Here is a 19,728-nt window from a genome sequence, read left to right as displayed (position 1 = left end):
AGAACAATAGTTAAATGGCAGCTTTTTAAAATTCTAATTTCTGTCAGCAGTATTTTAGCGTATCTCACAAGGTGTGAGAGACTGAAAGGACAGTTAGTGTACAAGGCTGTTACTACAATTATGATTATTATGGTCTCTCTGGTTCTGTGATCCCTTTGGTATGCATACAAAAGCTTTGCTTTGAATAAATAACAACGATCAGTAGAGAATGTCCTGTGTTCGTGTGCAGAAAGTGAGTGAGTGAGTGCAGAAAGTGAGTCTCCTACTTAGTCCACTGTTTGAAGAATTCCATTGTATTTTGGAACATTTCTTGTTTTGTGTTTTTTTTTTCTTTTTAAGTGTTGGAGGAAATGAAAACATTAGCACGGTCACAACATTAGCAAGTAAGTGTGGTTTTCCATGAACCTGTTTAATACTTGGAACTGTTTGATAAAACATCTTTTATTATTACTAAAAAAATTTTCTTTTTGAAGGAGAACTTACTATTTGTATCATGGCAGAATCAATTACTGTGTATTCAATGTTCAGTGTTGAGTAGAAGTTGCTTAACAGATGGAATGTAGTTTGTGTGTGACTTAACCATGTATTTGTTGTTGTAGGGGTTTGGTTGTTTCTGTTTTCTTCTCTTGGTTATAACTTTATCCCAAATGTGTTGGGGATAGATGAATCAAAGACATTAGATCATAACCTAAAATAACTGGCTTGACTGTACGGGAAGGTTGTTTTAGGCAGGTGTGGAATCATTTTACAAGATCAGATTTTCTATGCATTAGAGATCAGAGCATTTTAGTTCTGTGGTGTTTGTAAAGTTGCTCTGCAATCCAAGATCTAGAGGAACATCCAAGTCTTTGGGTTCAAAAAGTCTGGGGAGATGAGGATAAATTATTTGATTCCTACCCATCTCCATTTAGCAAGACAGAAGGAGTCTCTTGCCTGAGCACAGGGTTACACAGTCCGAATTAACAAGCAAAAAGATATTTTTGGTCTGGTATGTTTCTTAGGGGTTAATTTTTGACAGGTATCTCTTAAAGCTTTTAAATGTTTTTTGAATAATATCTCATCTTTATGACTCCACTTATCATTGCTGAAGAAAGCAACATTTCATGGTGTTCTCTTTTTCTGCAGACATTCTTCGCGAGTTCAACCCATCCCTGATAGGATATTCCACTGGCACTGGAAGGCAAACCACAGAAAATGCTGCACTCAACCAAGCAGTAGCAGGGGCTCATGCAGAGTAAGAGGAAGCTGTTTATTTTGATCAGAAAGTTGATTTTTCTTTTAAAACTTGGTTCTAACCAAGAAAAGGTGCAAATCCAGGAGTGTGGCAAGTAAGACTCATAGGCGAACTCAAATGTATTTCTTTAGTCCATCTTTAGCATGAAAGCTGAGAAATGTGGTGGGGGCTTTACAATTTTTTCTGTCTGTCAAATGAAAGCTTTCTCTAAAATTGTCAACCAATTAGCCCAAAGCACTTCATAGGCACTATCAGAAAGCATCATATCCTTATTGTGAATATCTCCACTGCCCAGGAGTTATATTCAAACCAGTAGAACCAAGATAGCATATAGAGAAACCAAGATAAAAATATGGATTGCTTATGGTCAGTCTGATGTAGAGCTGGAAATTAACCAGAAATCGCTATGCTCAATCTTCTGTGGAATTCATATAACATCATTTTTTTCTTGGGGGCACTTCTTATAAAACATGCATCAGTGGCCTGTGGCCGTGTGATAACATTGATGCATGCATGAATACTTCAGTGATATGTATATTAATAGCATCTGTCTGATGTTGGGAAGGAGCAAAGTGCATTTGGTTTGTGGTAGCACAGTGTGTTTTCTATGTATATAATTTATAGAAGTGTAACTACCCAGCATTTGTGAAGTGATCAAGTGCTTGTTGTAAGTACTTTTCTCACTTTTTTCAACACTGTCTCAAAATATAGCTTTTTTTTTGGGCAATCACACCTCTCATCCTGCATAAAGTGAAAACTGGAGTTTCTCAGTATTTTTTTTAGTAACAGATGGCCATTCAACATCTTTCCTCTTTGCCTTGCTCTCTATGCAGGACTCCTTCTATTTTTATTTAATTTTTAGGGATGTTCCTGCACAGGTCAGAAGACTGGTGGACCGAATGATGAATGACAGTGTAAGTTTAACATATCGTGCATGTCTTTAAAAAGATGAAGTTATTTGGCATTTGTTTCTAACAGCAGATGCTACACATAAAACTATGGGTACAGCAGTGCACAGTGTAACATTCAGTACAAAATCATCTATAATTTCATCTTAACTGAATTTGTACCAGTACATGTTGTGGTTAACCCAGAAGGCAGCCAGACAGCACATGGCTGTTCACTTACTTCACTCGGATGAATGGAGTCAGGGAGAGAATTGAAAAGTGAAAGAACTCATGGGCTGAGAGAAGGAAAATTTAGTAAGACATGAAAAAAAAATACGAAGGTGAGGGGAGGAGAAAAGAAAAATAAACAGGAAGAAGAATAAAGAAAGTGCACAATACAGTTCTCATTGCCAGCTGACCCATGGCCCAGCCAGTGTCTGAGCAGAGACAGCAACCCTGGCCACTCTCTACCTCTATTTTACTACTGCACGTGGCACTATGTGGTATGGAACATCCCTTTCACCAGTTTAGGTCAGCTGTCCTGGTTGTGTCCCCTCCCATCTTCTTGTGCACCCCCTTGTGCCCTGCTGTCTGGGCAGCATGAGGAGCCAGAAAGGCACTGGGTTTGTGGAGGCACCGCTCAGCAACAAATAAAACATCCCTGTGTCATCAACATTATTCTTATCCTAAATCCAAAGCACCATACCAACTACTAGGAATAAAATTAACTCTATCCCAGTTGAAACTAGGACAGTTTCTTGTTTTCAAACCAAATAACTGCAACCTTCCTATCATTTTTTTTACCATAACTGCCTGGTAAACTCAGTACAGCTGCTTCTTCTCTCAACCCACTTCACTCTGTAAGGTTTCTCTGCTACGATTTTACTCTGATGCTCTTAATTGTTTTGTTAGCATGTTTTTGCCAGCTGTGAAGATGCTGGATGTTGAGGACAAATTCTTTAAATGGCAAGTCATATGGAGTGAATATGGGAAAGACTTGTTTTCATTAAAAACAATTTAGTCCCTTCTCTGTGTTAGTCATCAGCTGACTTACACCCTCCACATATGTTGTTAGCAATTAATTGATTAATGGTCTATAAAACATGTATTGGGCTGAGGATTACTTATGTGTTTTTCACCTAAATACTGCTTTGAATGTTTGCCATTTGTAATTCGACATACGTGGTATGCAATCAGTGACCTCGGTCATACAATATTATTTTGGTATTCCAATTGTGCATTTGGAGAGCAGCCAAGAAGCCTTCAAGGTAACCGTGTGCATATCTACTACTGGTGAATACATATTGGCACAAATATTTGCATACCTTCCTTCTTTTGTACACTTTGTTTATAAGATTTTACTTCTACAAGATTTTACTCTGACTGTGTCTGAAATGAGATTAGAAGGGGTAGTAGCTTATGAAGAAACACGTGGATGGTTTTTATTCACACCAGTATTTGCCAAGGCTTTTAAATACACTCTGCTGTATTTATTGGCTAGGAAGCACCACACAACAAGTGAATGCAAATATATTTTATATAATTAATTAACTAGGAAGAGTGTTCATATTAGTGGTAATATATCTTTGATTTTTTTTTCTCCTCATAAAACACCTATTTAGTGCAAGAGGAAAACTTTCACCTTTCACCTTTTTTTTTTTTTTATAAGTACATTTTGAGACCAAACTACTGAACAGTGTGTTTACGTGCTGGGATGTGTTACTTTCAGCCTTTGAAGACAGATACTTTTAAACCACTTGAAGCTGATGTACTATTCTTGCTTTTCCTAGTGGTGTTCTGCACTGAAACTGAAGTGTTAAAGTATTGAGTACAGTCAGCTACATAGTACCAATCGTATCTGAAGCTTTTCTCAAAGCTAAGAAGGTTTATGTTTACTTTAACATAATTACCTTGCATTACCTATTGCTCTGCAAGAGCCTTCCAGAGAAAAATTACTGTAATTTTTTTACCACTATTGTTAAATAGTCGATAATGCCCCTCTATTTTTTGCAGTTTGTCTCACTGCAATACTGAAATATGTTGCCCTCCAGGGTTTTCCAGCAGGTTAGCTGCATTATTTATGACACAGTAAAGCACATAGTGAAACACATACCATCATTTTTGCAATGAAGATGTATTCCCAAATCTGCTGGAAGAGTCAGTCAGTGTATACACAAGATATTGGGGAGAAAAAGAAAGCGCAGATGGATTTTTGAGCAATAGTTTTCAGAAACCAATAATTTTGCATGATACTACTGATATTGTAAATCTTATTTAGATCATAGTTGTTTGTACATCCTCATAGTTGTGACTACAAATTCTTGTCATGAAGATGCTTAGAGGTAACACCAGGTTGCCTGAGAAATGTATTTGTGCTTAGTCTGTCACCTGGGCTTCGTTTTATTTTACTTTCTTTCCTCATACCTTCCATTCCATCTCTTTCTGTGCACAGAGAATAAATATGCAGACTGACTGGAAGCTTATAACGCTTTTCATAGGAGGAAATGACCTATGCAAATTCTGCGAAGACCCAGTAAGTCACCCGCTGCCCTCAGTGTGAACTTGGCCACGCTGTGCAGCAGCACTTAGACTGTTCACATCAGTGATATGATAAATGAAGGGATATATTTAGAATGTCTGTAAGTTACGTAACTGGGGCTGCTTTGTTTTGTTAACTAAGATTGCCTTCCTGCTATCCAGTCACCTGTTGATAAAAGATACTGTCAAGGTTTTGCCCTTTTCCTTCACCTTGTGCACAGTCATGCTTACAAGCATCTCTCTTGCCAGCTTCAGTGCTATGGAAATGGTTCTACACCCAGCTCATTATGATGTGATTATATACAATATAACATAGTATAAAATGTATGTATATACATACTATATGCAACCCTCAGACTTCTCACATAATGGTATTATTTTCTTATCTGCTTACAAACAGCAGAACATGTACTTTTTGCATGGTAAATTTCAGATCAGCCAAACAACAAAGGAGCACAATAAAATCAGGACCAGTTTAAGTATTACTACCTTCTGCTCCTTATGTCAGACAACATGGTGTTTGTGCATAAAAGTGGGTGGCTGGGGGATATCAGACTGGCATCCAAAGATCAGAATGATACTTCCTTTATGTCACACAACTACAGATAGTGCTAACTGTAAGGTTTGTGGTGAGCTTTGATTTAGGAAATCAAAGGGAGCTGGAGCTGTCTAGTTCTGTAGAGTAGGCAGGTGGAGCTCAGAAGGAACTTCTGCATGAAATTACATTAAGAAGAATTAAAGAAAGAAAGAAAAACTTCTGCATGAGATTACATTAAGAAGAATTAAAGAAAGAAAGAAAAATGTTTATCATATGGAACTTTATTATGGAATAGGAACACAAGTGAAGAAATAGAAGTCAGTTTGAGACAATTGAATGAAATGGTTCAAACCACTCGAACTGAACAAAGATATTTTGCTGTTAAGTGGCAAATATAAAGGGGTTTGAGACCTATTTAGTTTCTCTGGTCATTTCCCTTTACAGAACTCAGACGTGACAGTTAATACTTGTAGGAGGTAAGGAGAACATAGGAAGCATGTTGCTAATAGTCCACGCAGCAGAAGTTATCTTTTACAAAAGCTCATCTCTTCTAGTGTTGGTCTGCTGCATGAGTGGCCTAGACGAGCATAGGATGAAGGATGTTGTGACGACTGACACTGCCTCCTGAATTTGCTCCCTCACCACTATCTCTTTTGTTGTGAATAAGTAAGATAGCTGTGATGGGAAAGAAGAGAAGCAGAGACAGAGAAAGTTTGTATAGAACTCTGTTACCACTGAGCCAAGAATTAAAATGTGAATGCTGCTGTGAGAGATGCCAGATAGTTACTGTTGTGCCTGTGAGTAAACTGATCAACAATAAAACCCAATCCTCATTTCAACAGATACGCTATTCTCCTGAAAACTACACCTATAATATTCAAGTAGCTTTGGACATGCTTCACAGAGAGGTAAACCAAACTTTTCTAACGTGTGAGTGGGTGATTGTGTCCTGTTTGTAAAGCAGCTACTGGTTACTGAATGAAAATTCAGTTCCTCGCATATAGGAAGATCCCTGTGCGAGGCAGAAAGGCCTGGAGGAATATTTTACAGAAGAAATAAGGGTGTGCTGAGTTCTAGCTGATAATCTATAGGCAAATAATGTGAAAACAGATCTGAGCAAACGTGATATTCAGTGACTATACAGTGCTTTGTTCATTCATTATATTGCAAACGTACTCACTTTTTGTGGTTGTTAAAATCAAATCTGATCCCGCTGATGAGAATGAGGTTGATGGCAAGACTTCTGAAAAAGTCAGCCAGTATTTGAGCCATGCTTGGACCCATTACACCTTGTTTGGACCTTTTGGATGCCATCATTTTCAAGCAACCAGTCATTAGCGTTCAAAATAAAAATAGCTAGTGCACGTAGGAGCTCTAATTTGGTATTGTCTGAGAGGAGATTAATTATTAAGAAAGTACTTTGCACATCGCTGTTATAAATAATGTAAGCTGTCTGAATCAGCAGGCTGCTATCTGAGGCCTGCTGTGGCTATGTAAAGGCAGCAGCTATGGGTTTGCTGGCTCTTTCAACAGGTTCCACGGACATTTGTGAATCTGGTGACAATCCTTTCCATAACAAGCCTACGGGAGTTGTACGCAGAGAGAAATGTTTCCTGTCCAAGGGCTCTTATGAGGTTTGAAGATGATTTCTATAGTTCTCACTGTTGTTCACTGAAGGCTGGAAGGTCTTCTTGGATACTTCTTAAAGGGAAAAATTTCTACTACTTTATCTGTGCATGTACATGTACCTAGATAGGTACATACCACTGTGAAAGAGAAATACCTGTTTTTCACTGTGTCTATACCTGGGCCCCACTGTACCCACGTTTTGCAGAGCTGCCATTTTAATGATTTATGCCGCAAGGGAGTTCAAGCCAGAGCTGAAAATTCAGCTGTGGCAAAGACAGGAAAAACAAATCAAATCATGAAGGTTGGAAAAGACCTTGAAAATTATCTAGACCTCTAAGGTTATCTAGTTCAACTGTCCACCTAGCACCAAGACTGACAGGTCTTCTTGTTTGTTTTTAAGTTGATTACATTAATCTGGCTTTATTTGCAGATTTACTTCTCTATAATCGTAACTGTCCTTCTTTCTTCCATTGTTTCTGATCTCTATAATCTCATTGCTGGTTATTAGTTTCCCTGATCATTAGTCTCTCAAGACACACCACCTGTTGCCATTTGCCTGAACAATTCTCCCAGGTCATTGCCACATGTGCCTTAGCAAGCTCATGGTGACTCAGATGGGGGCTGCCATGTCCCCCTAGACTTGCTTCTGGCAGGGCTTGCCTGATTTTGGAAGAGCAAGAAATAGCTGCTTTTCTAGACAGACTTGTCCTGTGAGTGTAGGCAGCCACTGCTCCTCCTGCTGCTTGTGTCATGCAGCATGGTCTAGTGTTTGGCAACCCTGCCTACAGCAGGGGAGTTGAAACTAGGTGATCTTTAAAGGTCCTTTTCAACCCAGACCATTCTATGATTCTATAAGGCAGCACAGAGTGCAAGAGATCCTTGGAGACCAGAACCACAGCAGAACTGCAGGGCTGCCTGCGTCCAGCTGCTTCTCTGAAACATCTGCCTTGAATTCATCCCACCAAATGACTGCCCTCACAAGGGAACCTGCTGCTGTTTATGGGCTGGTTCAGAGTCCTGGAAGGTCCCATGAAATAAGATGATTTTCCAGGAGAAGTGTAAATGCAACTCTCTCAGTATGATTTAAGGACTCTATGTTGGCAGTTGATAGAAAAAAACAGCTTTTAAACAGCTTTTAAACTTAGAGTGCTGGCGCTTCTGATATCCAGTTGCTGTTTCTTTCTAGCAAGGGTTGCAGAGTAAAATGCACATAGATCTCAAGATCCTAATCATTGATAAATGGCAGTTAGCAGAGGCAGTAAGATTACATCAAAATACATACCCTCCCATCATTTGAAGCACACACTGAATTTAACTTGCGTCTGTCTGACAGCAAGCCAAGTTTACAGGGAATGAAGCAGACCCTGTGTGGAATAACAAATGCCACGTTCCATGAAAAAGGCTTTTTGACCTTGAAAGGTTCTCTCTCTTTCCTGAGAGCAGTAAGTAATCTAAAAAGAGATTACATCTTCAATAATTTTGTCTTACTTGTGTTACTAAAATACTTCTGAAAATGCTATTTCTTTATTTTATTTTTCATATAGATGTTCTGTAGAAGTAAAATCATGTTGTTTTATTAGTTGCTCACTATTCAGACAAATTTGGAGGCAGGGACACATATATATTCCCTACATCCCTATAGGAAATATTACTCTGAGAGCTCTCTCAGGATTGACTCACCAAACTACAGGATATTTGAAAGGAATCAATTGTTTTCATTTGGGTTTGTCAAATCATATTGAGGTGTACCGAGGAAGGAGGAGTACTAGAAGAAAAAAGTCATGTGCACCAAGGCAAGTTGTGAGTCTCTTCCAAGAATGAAGATTCCAGCTAACTGGGCAACTGTTGATGATATACTGTCCTCCACATGCCAGTTTGAGTTTAAAGCACCTACCTTTACCCACTGGGAGACAATTCAGTTCAAGAAACTCTCCTCCTGCCTTGTTACTGCTAGAGGTGACCTTCAGTCCTATTAGTAGGGCAACAGGTGCCACAGAGGCTCTGGTCAGGATGTGGTGGCTTCTATCTGCTACTTCTTTCTCTCTGATGGCTTTTTGTTTGCACGTAGCCTTTTCCTAATGGTCACAAATCCCTAATAAACATATTTCCATTCAAGATTTGGTGCTGTGCAGATACTCAGATGATTCAAAGTGCTGTGATTGAACAGTCAGAAAATTCCCCCTCAGAATAACTTTTAACCCTGCAGCTTTTCAGCTAGCAAAAGAGAAAAGGACCAGCTGGTCCCAGTGTGGTGTTCTCATCCTGCAGGATTATGTGCCCCTGCGTATTGAACTATGACGACCATTCCAGTGAGTACGAGCAGTTGGTCTCCTTCAACAAAAGGTATCAGGTAAGGCTCATGCGTTTACCTATTTGCTTATTTATTTTTACAGGTTTAACATAATTCTTCTGTTCTTCTCTCCCCGAGAAATAGGGGTAAATTTTTGTTTGTTTGTTTGTTTGTTTTTACTGCAAGTACCAAACAGATTTTTATTAGTAATAGCAGGGTCTGTGAAAAGGGGCTTACCCAAGTGATCAGAGAGCAGGAAATATTTGGAGTTGGAAAGCAGTTTGCACTCTTTTGGGTGACGTTTGTGGCTGTGATTTAACAACAAAAAAAAAAGGGGGGGAAAGGCAAGAGGGGATTGAATGTTAAGGAGAGAGATGGAAGCTGTTAAATCTGTTAAGGAAACATAGGAAGTAGAGTATGTCAGAATGCCAGGGTGCCAGTGGTTTCTTGATCACAAACCTTGCTGGAGATGAGATTAAGTCAAAGAACATGATAAATCAGCAATGAATTTCAAACAAGGAGTAGCAGCCAAGCAGAAAATGCTTCAGTGTCTCTAGGACATCTTTTTACAGAAAATCTAATTATTGAGCAGGTTGTCTGCATGTGCCACTCAGGTAATGACCCATGGGCTGCATTGCTGCAGCAAAGCCTGGATCAAGCCTCTCTAAATAACCTCTGTGTATACTGCCTGGTATAGGCTATTCATCATGGTCACATCTGGGTTTCTGCTCAAGGGACAGGGAATCCCTGGATGGATGCATGCAAGAGGCCAGTGAGCTGGATGTAGAAGAAAAAGCAATGACAATTTTTTTCTTGAACTCTTTAAGGAGAGAACCCGTGAGTTAGTGGAGAGTGGAAGATATGACACGACAGATGATTTTACAGTGGTTTTGCAGCCATTTCTAACTCATATCAGCATGCCAAAAACACAGGTAAATACAAAGAAAGCCCTCACTGTATCCTGGTGCAGTCGTGCTGATTTTTTTCAGAGTTGTACTGGATTTATTTTTATTTTTTTGTAAATGTAACAAAGCAGTATTCTAGCCTAATAATTATTAAATTCAGTTAAGATATCACCCAAAATTACAGAAAATGCTTATGGAATAACTTGGAGATAATGGATAATGGGATGACACTGTTTTAGGCATTGAGTCAACTCCCCTACAACTACAAACAACTGTGCAGTAGATATGTAGTTTTAAGTATTCACAGGGGAGCAGTCATCTTACGTCCCCCACACACTGCAGAGTTCTGTCCAGTACTTTGGTAAAGCTAAGACTTCTAGTGTAAAAACCACTTTCCATGAGAGACTATGTGTGAGTCTCAGGGAAAATAAAGAATACAATCAGTGTCTGTGCACAGGTGTTCTGTACCCAGAGCCATAGTGGTCTGTTCCTTAATACTTCAGAAATCACATATTAAAAAAGATTAAAGGGCTTCTCAGTCCTGAGTTACCAGTGTTCTCTTATTCAGTTTGATTCTTCTGGTCTCAGAGGCCTTTGAAGCTTCTTTAGTTTGAAGTCTCCTGGGATTTTCCACAGGGGAGAGCACATAGCTTATTGCACATTTACTGCTCTCTGTGATGACACCTATCTCATTCTCTAGGAGGGGTTTCCTGACAATTCATATTTTGCCCCAGACTGTTTCCACTTCAGCCAGAAGTCTCATTCGCAGGCTGCACGTGGTCTGTGGAACAACATGGTAAGATTTTAAAGGTTGTATTTGTCAGTCCTTGTCCTCTTCAACCTGCTCTTGGCAGCAAAAAGAACCCTGGGGAGCAACCACATAGCTCTCTTTTCTGAACGGTTAATTATATTTATCAAAGGAAAGAGTATTCATATGAAGAAAAGTCACCTCAACTATTAAGCCAGTCAGTTCAAAACAATAAATCCCAGGACACATTAAGGCTATGAGTGTTGGGCTTCTCGTGGGAGACTCTGCACACCTACCACTGATCATCCAACTGCATTGGTAACACATGTGGGTTAGCCTTCTCAATATGAAAAGCAGCAGTCAGCAGCATGGGCAGAGCAGGTGCAGTGCATGGCATTTGCCTTGCTCTGCTGCAGAGGTGGTTTCTAGTGACCGGTTGCACAGAGTTACCCTCTTCTCTACATTGCTTATTTGCTTTTTGCCTGTGCCTTTCTCTCCCACCTCTTGTTTTCCCACAGGTGGAACCTGTAGGGAAGAAGACAGATGATCAACAAATGGAAAATGAAATTTTCCTCAAATGTCCAAGTGAGGTATTTCAAGGGTATCTGTGTTTATGCACTGGTGCTGGGAGTGGCCGGAACTCAGTGAGCTTTCACTAGCTGTCAGGAGTGAGCAGTGTCCCATCCCTGTGTAGTTTGTGCTACTGGCACTGCTAGCAGCATAAGCAGTCAATATGTTCGAATGGAGGTCTGAAGCGCCAACTTCCTCAGTCAGCCAAAACACTATGGCAGAGTATTTTACCTTCTTGGTATCCACGCTGACTGAAAGCTTCACCAGGAGAAAAGGAACAATACTGGTGCTAGTCAAACCCAGCTTGGCTGAGAGCCATTGAAACTGCCTCTGGCTGGCACAAGCCTAGGCAGTGCCTTTGATGGCAAGCCTCTAGCTAATCACATGCAACAGGGTGTTGAGAGCGTTTTGTAAATTCAGACCATCTAAAAGCAGTCCCCCTTATTGGATCTTTAAAATGCAATTTCTTTCTTAGCCCTGGGAATTGTTTGCATCAAGCTGCTAGTCACGTACAGAGATCTGAGAACTGAATCTTGATGAGTGGAAGTCTGCTCTGATGCTTTGCATTGACTCGGATTGTCTTATTTTGCAGGCTGAGCCATTCCTGAGGACGTACAAAAACAGTAATTACACGTACCCTAACCAAACTCCAGTAAGTGTCAACATCAGCATTTCACTGTTACTATACTGCGTCTGTTCCTGTATGGTCATAAATCACACTTTGCACCTCAGGTGAAATCAGTCTTTGGCTGAAGGGCACAGAACAGGAAAGTAATGCTTTAGTTAGGCAAAACACATCAAGAAAGCTGTAAGAACACATCCTCAGACAGCACAGTTATCAGTACAGAATGCTAATCCAAACAACACTAAATACGTCTATTGAATTGGGCATCCAAGGCCTGTGTGTTAAGTTATATGTTAATCATACTCTGGTTTATCCAGTTGATCTCTATTAGGAAGATCCTAGTTACTCCTGATAGCATTTCCTAGCCAAATGTTACTCATATTTCTTCTTTTTAGAGTTACGGGAGCGAGCTGCTATGTGAGGACAGGTCTCCATCCTCCCCTTCTCCAACTTCAGGTAGTCTTTGTTTACAGATATAGCAGTATTCAGTTTTTCAGTTAGTTTCATTCTGTCGTTTTCTTCTCTGCCTTCTTAAAGCTTTTAATATAGAATTTCCACTTTATCCAATATTGCATTGTTCCATCATCTTGGTGCTGGATATTGACTGTGAGGTATTGTTATTTGCTCCTTGCTCTTCTTCTTTGCAGAAACAATGCTAGCTAGTGATGAACTGAGTATTGTGCAGATACTGCTGCTATAGCCATGCAAGATGAGCTGGAGACTGCTCCTGCTTAATGAACTGAGTACTGCAAAAGCAGTGTGGCTGAGCATCACATTGCACAACAGCATGTTTTACATATGCAGTGATGAAAAACCATGGCTGTTCTCTATCCAGATTCAATTACATCTTTCCTTTGCAGTTCATTCCCTAAAGCCAGCTGACGTGAAAATTATAGCAGCCCTTGGGGATTCTTTGACGGTAAGAAGACAGTGTTTTTACTGTTCTCTTGGTAGAACTACAAACATTTGTCTTCTCCAGTGGAAGGGAAGTAGCTGTTGTACCTAGAAGTAAAGATTCATTTGCTCAGATAATAATAAACACAGCAGCTAGAACAAGAAATGTATCAGTTTTCTAGCACTGTGTTCCCCCCACACAAATTTTCACATAATTTTAAACACAGGCGAAAATACAGGCAAATCTTCTTAAGAGATGCTTAAAGGTTTGCTGAGTCAGAGACAGGAAAGATCACACCATTGAAATAAATAGGACTTAACACAAATATCAGGTTACAGTGTGTCCAGATTTTCTCAACAGGATCAGATAAGTGAAACGTCCTTTTGCATCAGTTTTTTGGTTTTTTGGTAGGTTTTTTTTTTCATTTTTTCTTTTTATTGTTTTCTGGAATGGTGTGTATAAAAAGGAATGCTGGACAATAGCATTTCATTAAAGTTGCCATTAACGAGATATGGATGTGAAGGAGACTTTGCCAGTTTCAGAAGATAATCTTTTTATTTTGCTTGTTTTAATTCAGAGCTGATTTCTTTATCAAGTTGTAGATCTCACTGAGGATGGTTATCTTTGGTTAGGCTGGAAAGAATATCCAGATGTTACAGAAATTTAGTACATCATTATCCCTAACGTTTTTCTACTGGCTAAAGACTGACACTTTACAACCAGCTCAAATGAAGCACTGGGCAGAAAGACGTGATTGGAGTACAGGATCTCCGAATGCCAGCCTTAACAACTAGGATATTGTGCATACAAATGATGCAGCCTTAACAACTCTCTGGCAGGCATCTTGCCAAAACTCCTACATTCAGGAGGCTACCAAAATAAATAGCGGTATTTCAGTGCAAGCCTGTAATGTCGACAAATGCAAGATAGTATCTAGCTGCAGTTGTCATATTATAATATTCAGGACCTTGCATGTGTTTCTGCTTCTAAGTATAGTCTGTAGAAACTGGTAATAAAATCTGTTTTCGTAGAAAGAGCAGTTGTATATTGCTATCTGAACTCCATTTGACACATGGGTGTTTTTTTTTTCTGAATACCAGTCTCCAGTTAATCCAGTAAAGCTCACATGGAGGAGAGAATCATAGAATCATTAAGGTTGGGAAAGACCACTAAGAGCCTCTCATCCAACCACCAACTCATCCCCACTATGCCCGCTAACCTTGTCCCTCTGTACCACATCTACATGTTTCTTGGATAACTTCAGGCATAGCGATGCCACCAGCTCTGGGCAGCTGGTTCCAATGCCTCATCACTCTTTCTGAGAAGAAAATTTTCCCAATATCCAACAAAATGTCTTGATTTGGCTTAATATGAGGTAGCAATAAATAATTTGCCCATATTGTGCTGTACTGAAGTATGACCTGGTATTCCGTTTTTGCATAGGGCTGTAGCATCACAGCTGGCAGAAACTCTGCTTCTGAATTCTCATGTTTTGTTAAAAAGGGATGTCATTGCCAGCTTGCCCCTTTCTTCATTAAAATTGTAGAGTGCTTTCCTTCTTGCTCTAATACTACTATAAATAAATCTGTTTAGCACAATGCTCTTCAGATCAGTGTAAACGTATTATGAGACTTCCTTCTGAAATGTTTGCTCTCTGTGATGAATTAATGTAATGTTTCTTATAATTACTCTGAAAGTTTTATGACTTTGTGATCTTCTAATCGTTCTTAAGTAATGCAATGTAAATGAGTTACTCAGATCACCCAGATTCATGAGAAGAAGGCATTTGTTTAATTGCTCTGTCATTTATTTTGTGCATCATATACAATATGATGCTTGTAAATAATTACTAAAACTATTGATGTGTTTCTCAGGAGGGAAGCCAGATGCTTCCTAAAGCTTTTGAAGAGATACATAGTCATTTTATTTACTTTTGAATGCATGAATTACCATTGTGTTAGTAACCGTGTTTTAATTTTGTTGGGATAATGAAAAATAATGTCCAGGCTGGTACAGGAATTGCCTCATATAATCTCACGGATCTGGTTACTGAATACCGCGGATTGTCATGGAGGTAAGTCTTTAGCAAAGTGATGAGACAATGTTTTAGTTACTGTGAAAATATTTCCTTCCACTTTTTCAGGGCTTTAAACTGTCACAAAGTGAAAAAATATTAACTTTTCTGGCTAGTGTTTCTTCTGAAGATGTATCAGACTAATCTCTGTCACAAAGCTCGTTTATTGCAAAATATTTTCAGCAATAGATTTTCCAGCGCCTAGCCTTTTAACTGCTCTCTTGCTTTTATCTTCAGCTGTTTGTGAGTTTGTAGCTTTATGGTGGGACAGAGAGTTGGAGATCCACAGAACCGGAGCAAAATCACTGAAATAAGCACATTAGGTCTTGTTGCTTTGGGAAGATCTTCTCAAAGTCTGACACTTCTGAACTATTTGTAGGACTATGGAAAACAGTTTAATGGCGGAACTTTTACCACATGCAACATGAAGTCATAAAATACTATCGAGGTTGGATGGTGATGTAGCTCAGCTGACATTGAATGAAGCAATTCTGTGCTGTCCTAACCTTGTTACATGAGCCAGAGTGTGACCCAGCGACTGTAAAGCTGGAGGAAACACACTCCTATGCAGGAAGCAGGAAAAGAGACAAAGGAGCTGCTGCTACAGCCCTCTGTCACCAGAGGTAGCGGCTGCTTGGTGCTGTCTTAGAGTGGCTTCTTGAGGCTGGAACTGGTCTTGAAGTCTGCCCTGAAGTCTGCAGTATTTTAGGGCTTGTTCATTCAAATATGTAGCAGTCTCAGGCACTCTTCTGCTATTTTGTAAGGATTAGCTGTGCCCTTGCACAGCTGCATGCACATAAATCCTTCTGATAGGTGACTCTCCCACAGGAACCTCAACCATTCTTTCTTCAAAAGTGTTTCACTTCTATCCTTTTCAAGTCATATGATAGAATGGTAGTTATCAAATTAATTACCCTTCGCTTTCTCTCATGATGTTCAGTAGATTTTCTCTTTCCTTATTACTTCTATCCAGCTAAAAGATGAGTAACTTGAATTTCTCTTTCTCATTTTAGTATTGGAGGGGATGACTCATTAGAGAGCGTAACAACTCTGCCTAGTAAGTAAATGCTTCTGCAGATCCAACTTGGAAGACTGGAGAGAGGGAATGTGGTGATTAGTGATAAGTTGAAATGTCTCTAAGCCACTTGAAAGTACCTTGTAAAACTTACCTTTCAAAGAAACAATATCCTAGGACTAATGAAGAAGTCTGCTCCATCAGTGAAGCTGAGAAGCAACTACAGATTTCCATCCTTTCTTTTCCCTCTCCCCTCTGGAGCTGCTTACTGAAGGCTGTTTCAATTTCTAAGCCTGCTATGAAAATGCATGAGGTGCAATTAGTTTGCTTTTAATAAACATTGTACCACAGCTTTTTCCAAAAAGAGACGATTGCAGAAAGCTGACCTCTTTGGTAAATCTGGCTAACTGACACACATGCGACTCACAGGAAACGAGTTTGTTTTCACTAAAACTAGTGACTTCTCACAACTCCATCTATTGTTAATGTAAAGCCACTGGAGTTATAGTTAGGATTAACTGGAATAACAAACTGCTATGTGAAGAGAGCTTATAAACCATCATTCTGCATGCCCTTTACTACAAGCAGAATGCAACAAGAATATAATTAGAATATCTTATTGATTATAAGCAATTAATTGATTCACTGGGTGTTATGACCTTTGACAAAGCCTTCTTTCCAGTGTGGTTAAATTCAGCCTTTGAGGTTGAGGTGGCTTTTATGGTTTACAGTGAGACTCTTTTCACTGTCAGCTCAGAATTTCACTGTTTACCTCCGTCTGGAAAGTACTGCTGAGGCATTAGGAACACGGTGGGCATTCACTGGCACCACATGTCTGAGCCTTTCTTCTTCAAATGTCAGGAGTGTGAGATGCTGCACAGCCGCATAACAGACCTTAGCTGAACACTGGCTCCTGGTGGGCTAAAGTCCCCCTGAAGCTCAGTTCACAAACTCAGCATCACATGACAGGAGGTTTTAATTTAAGACTTGAACCACCACAACAAGAGGGTGAGCTGTACGCAGTACCTTCTCAGTACTGTTTATTCTAACTGCTGGTGACAGTACAGGGCACACTACACAAGAGCTGTCTCAGTCACTTCCAGTCCCGCTTGCTGCTGTTTGGGTGGATGGAAAAAGCAGATTGGGCTGCAGCAGCTGTACCACAGCAGTGTTGGTGAGTGCTGGTCCCTGTAAGCAGGGAATAGATGTGGTCATTTTCTCTTCAATGCCATCTTTCTTTTTCAGATATCTTTCGAGAGTTCAATGCTAAGCTCGAGGGCTATTCAACTGGCACAGGGAGCGAGAATGACCCAAATGCATTCCTTAACCAGGCGGTTCCAGGAGCAAAGGCTGAGTATGTAGCTTTTTGGTTTACCTTTGTGGGTGATGGGTGCTTCACCTAATGCACTTTCAGCTATTTCAAATGCTGTTGCAACTTGCTCTGAACAGCAAGCAGAACCAGTCTAGTTGTAGCTGAAAATTAGCTCAGAAATTATTAAATGCATGGGCTTATTTCATACCTGAACTTTCAAATGCAGCCAGCAGTCCTGGATATGAAATCCACAAACAAGAAATTGACAGACTTTTTATGGTGATGGTTTCTACCTCTCCTCTTCAGCATCCATTCATTTCTCTATGTCTCTGTCTATACATTTCTGAGACCATGGGTGTTCTCGGAAAATGGGCATACAGTGAATCAGTAAAGAGTTACTAGGACAAAAAATGGCTGAAATTCCCCATAAGTGACCTCAGGCATCTGGGTAGATAGGCAAGAGTGGTCAACAGGATGGGGAAAAGTCATCCGTAGTCTGGACTTGAAGGAGAACTGATGATGATTGTACACAGGTTTTGGTGCATTGCAGGCCTTGTGCAGTTGTAGCCAGTTTTGCCAGTGCAATAGGAATTGTTATGATTTGTAGTCACATGAACTTGGTTCTTTGCTTTTAGTCACACCTGGGAGATGGTGGGAGTTGAGCTTTTATACACTGCTTATCCTAGAAATCCCTGGCTTCTGACTGAAGGAGCCAATGCTGCTTAATTAACATAACAGATGGCTGCTAGAATTCTGTCATAGCTGGGCACAGGTTCTGGCAAGATCATGCCTGGGTTTTACATTCCTAGGTGATATTACCCAGAATGGAATAATTAAATCTTATGTTTGTTTGAAGAAAAATTTCTCTTACTTCCTAAAGAGGCTCGAGAAGTGAAATTCAGCAGCGAAGCAAGGAATTGGGAGTTTGATATATCTGAGCAATGATTACTAGGATTTATCAAGACTTTGCAAGTGAAATCTAAGTTCAAGTGAGGTGTTCGAGTTTGTTGTATCTAAGCAAAGAGTACTAAAGCCTTGGAGGTGAAATTCAGAAGCCAAGCAAGGTGTTGGAATTTGTTGTATCTAAGCAATGATTATTAATATTTATCAGGTATTTATTACTCCTGTAGCTCTTGAGTAACTTCCGACTCATGCTAGTTATCTCAATAAATGCCTCTATTTTCTGGCCTGCTAGGTGCCCTGATGTATCCTCAGTCCCCACACTTGAAGGAATGGATTTTGTTTCCTAACAGTGTCCGAATTACCTGTTTCTTTGTAGTGGTGAAACGTTTGCAAGAGTTATGGCTCTTATTCAGCCACTCAGGACAGCTTCTCAATATGCTGCTATAAGTAACATATACTTGAAATAACTTAAGGTTTTGCTTGTTGTAGGGAAAAATGAGATTAGTTGTTGCCTTGCATTTTGTATCCTAAACAGGTGTTGTGGATTGTTACGTTGGAGTGCGGGAAGAACTTGAAACAGGCTACACAACTTATAAAGTAACCAACATGTCACCAAGAACTTGGTGTCAGAAGTATCAAAGGCATTACTATTAGATAGTTATTTGATAGCAATATGAAATGAGGGGATGAATGTTCATCTAAAGGAAAATTATCCATTTCATTTATACCAGTTAGTCTTCTACTCATCCACACAGCTGGGCTGGACAGGGACAAAGAAGTGGAGCTGTCTATATTCTGCAGGCATGTTTTGTAAATAGCCAACAAGGACATAAATAAGACAATTGTCACAGATCACTGCTGCTTTTCTATTTGTTCTGTATTTATTCTGCATCAGCCAAAAATATCCCCTCTCCTATGATCCAGGGGGAAATACAGTCAATGAAAGAAAGATAATGCTATTATTTCAGAATTGTTGCCTGGCCCATACTTATAGGTGCCAGTCTAGAAACTCTCTCCCAGAGGTGCTGGGCTGTTTCTGAAAGCAGGTAGCTGCACCTTTACCAGCTTTTGAAAAATAGATATAACAGTTTATTCCAGTGAAATCAGTAGTGGCTTTGAAGAGATGTTTGGTGAATGTAGCAGTGTAGGCTTTACTTTCTTGGGCCCACCCCCATTCTCTGTCAACATGCTTAAGTGCATGCTGGGGCTAAGGACACATCTGAAACATGCTGTTGAAGCAGAGCCTGGCTTACATCTCTGATTTCAGATGATGAGATTAAGAATTTAGGAGTGAGAGGAGAGAACAGGTGACAGGAGCTGTGAATATCCGTATTTCACATTAGCAGACTGCTTCTGTTGCTTAAAATCTAATTTTGGTGGAGGCTACAGCTCAAGAATGGAAGCAGTACTGCCACATCATTCAAGATGTTCAGTCTTACTGACTATGTTGGCTCAGGATGCATCAGCACTTCAGTGACTGCACAAGAAAGGAAAGTTGTTGCAGTGTCAACTACAGGAGGGACGTTTCCTTCTGGATCAATACTGAAGTTGATGCCCTAGCTTTG

At 39.9% G+C, this 19,728-nt stretch overlaps 1 protein-coding gene across 1 annotated transcript in view; it reads left to right on the top strand.

Annotated features, from left to right (window-relative positions):
• Positions 1–19,728, top strand: part of PLB1 (phospholipase B1) — a 77,888-nt gene that overhangs the window by 26,508 nt on the left and 31,652 nt on the right. The window contains exons 20-35 of the mRNA XM_065736241.1: positions 340–383; positions 1,126–1,234; positions 2,097–2,148; positions 4,574–4,654; positions 6,040–6,105; positions 6,731–6,831; positions 9,095–9,176; positions 9,944–10,048; positions 10,722–10,817; positions 11,288–11,359; positions 11,932–11,991; positions 12,360–12,420; positions 12,825–12,883; positions 14,866–14,933; positions 15,947–15,990; positions 17,194–17,302. Of these exons, the coding sequence (XP_065592313.1) occupies positions 340–383; positions 1,126–1,234; positions 2,097–2,148; positions 4,574–4,654; positions 6,040–6,105; positions 6,731–6,831; positions 9,095–9,176; positions 9,944–10,048; positions 10,722–10,817; positions 11,288–11,359; positions 11,932–11,991; positions 12,360–12,420; positions 12,825–12,883; positions 14,866–14,933; positions 15,947–15,990; positions 17,194–17,302 (1,209 nt within the window). The remainder of the gene's footprint in view (positions 1–339; positions 384–1,125; positions 1,235–2,096; positions 2,149–4,573; positions 4,655–6,039; positions 6,106–6,730; positions 6,832–9,094; positions 9,177–9,943; positions 10,049–10,721; positions 10,818–11,287; positions 11,360–11,931; positions 11,992–12,359; positions 12,421–12,824; positions 12,884–14,865; positions 14,934–15,946; positions 15,991–17,193; positions 17,303–19,728) is intronic.

The sequence above is a fragment of the Cyrtonyx montezumae genome, unplaced genomic scaffold (assembly GCF_038088225.1).
Source record: "Cyrtonyx montezumae isolate F1298 unplaced genomic scaffold, pur_monq_1.0 scaffold_0, whole genome shotgun sequence".
NCBI lineage: Eukaryota > Metazoa > Chordata > Aves > Galliformes > Odontophoridae > Cyrtonyx > Cyrtonyx montezumae.
The sequence above is the reverse complement of the archived record's forward strand: the minus strand, read 5'-3'. Positions and strand labels throughout refer to the sequence as shown.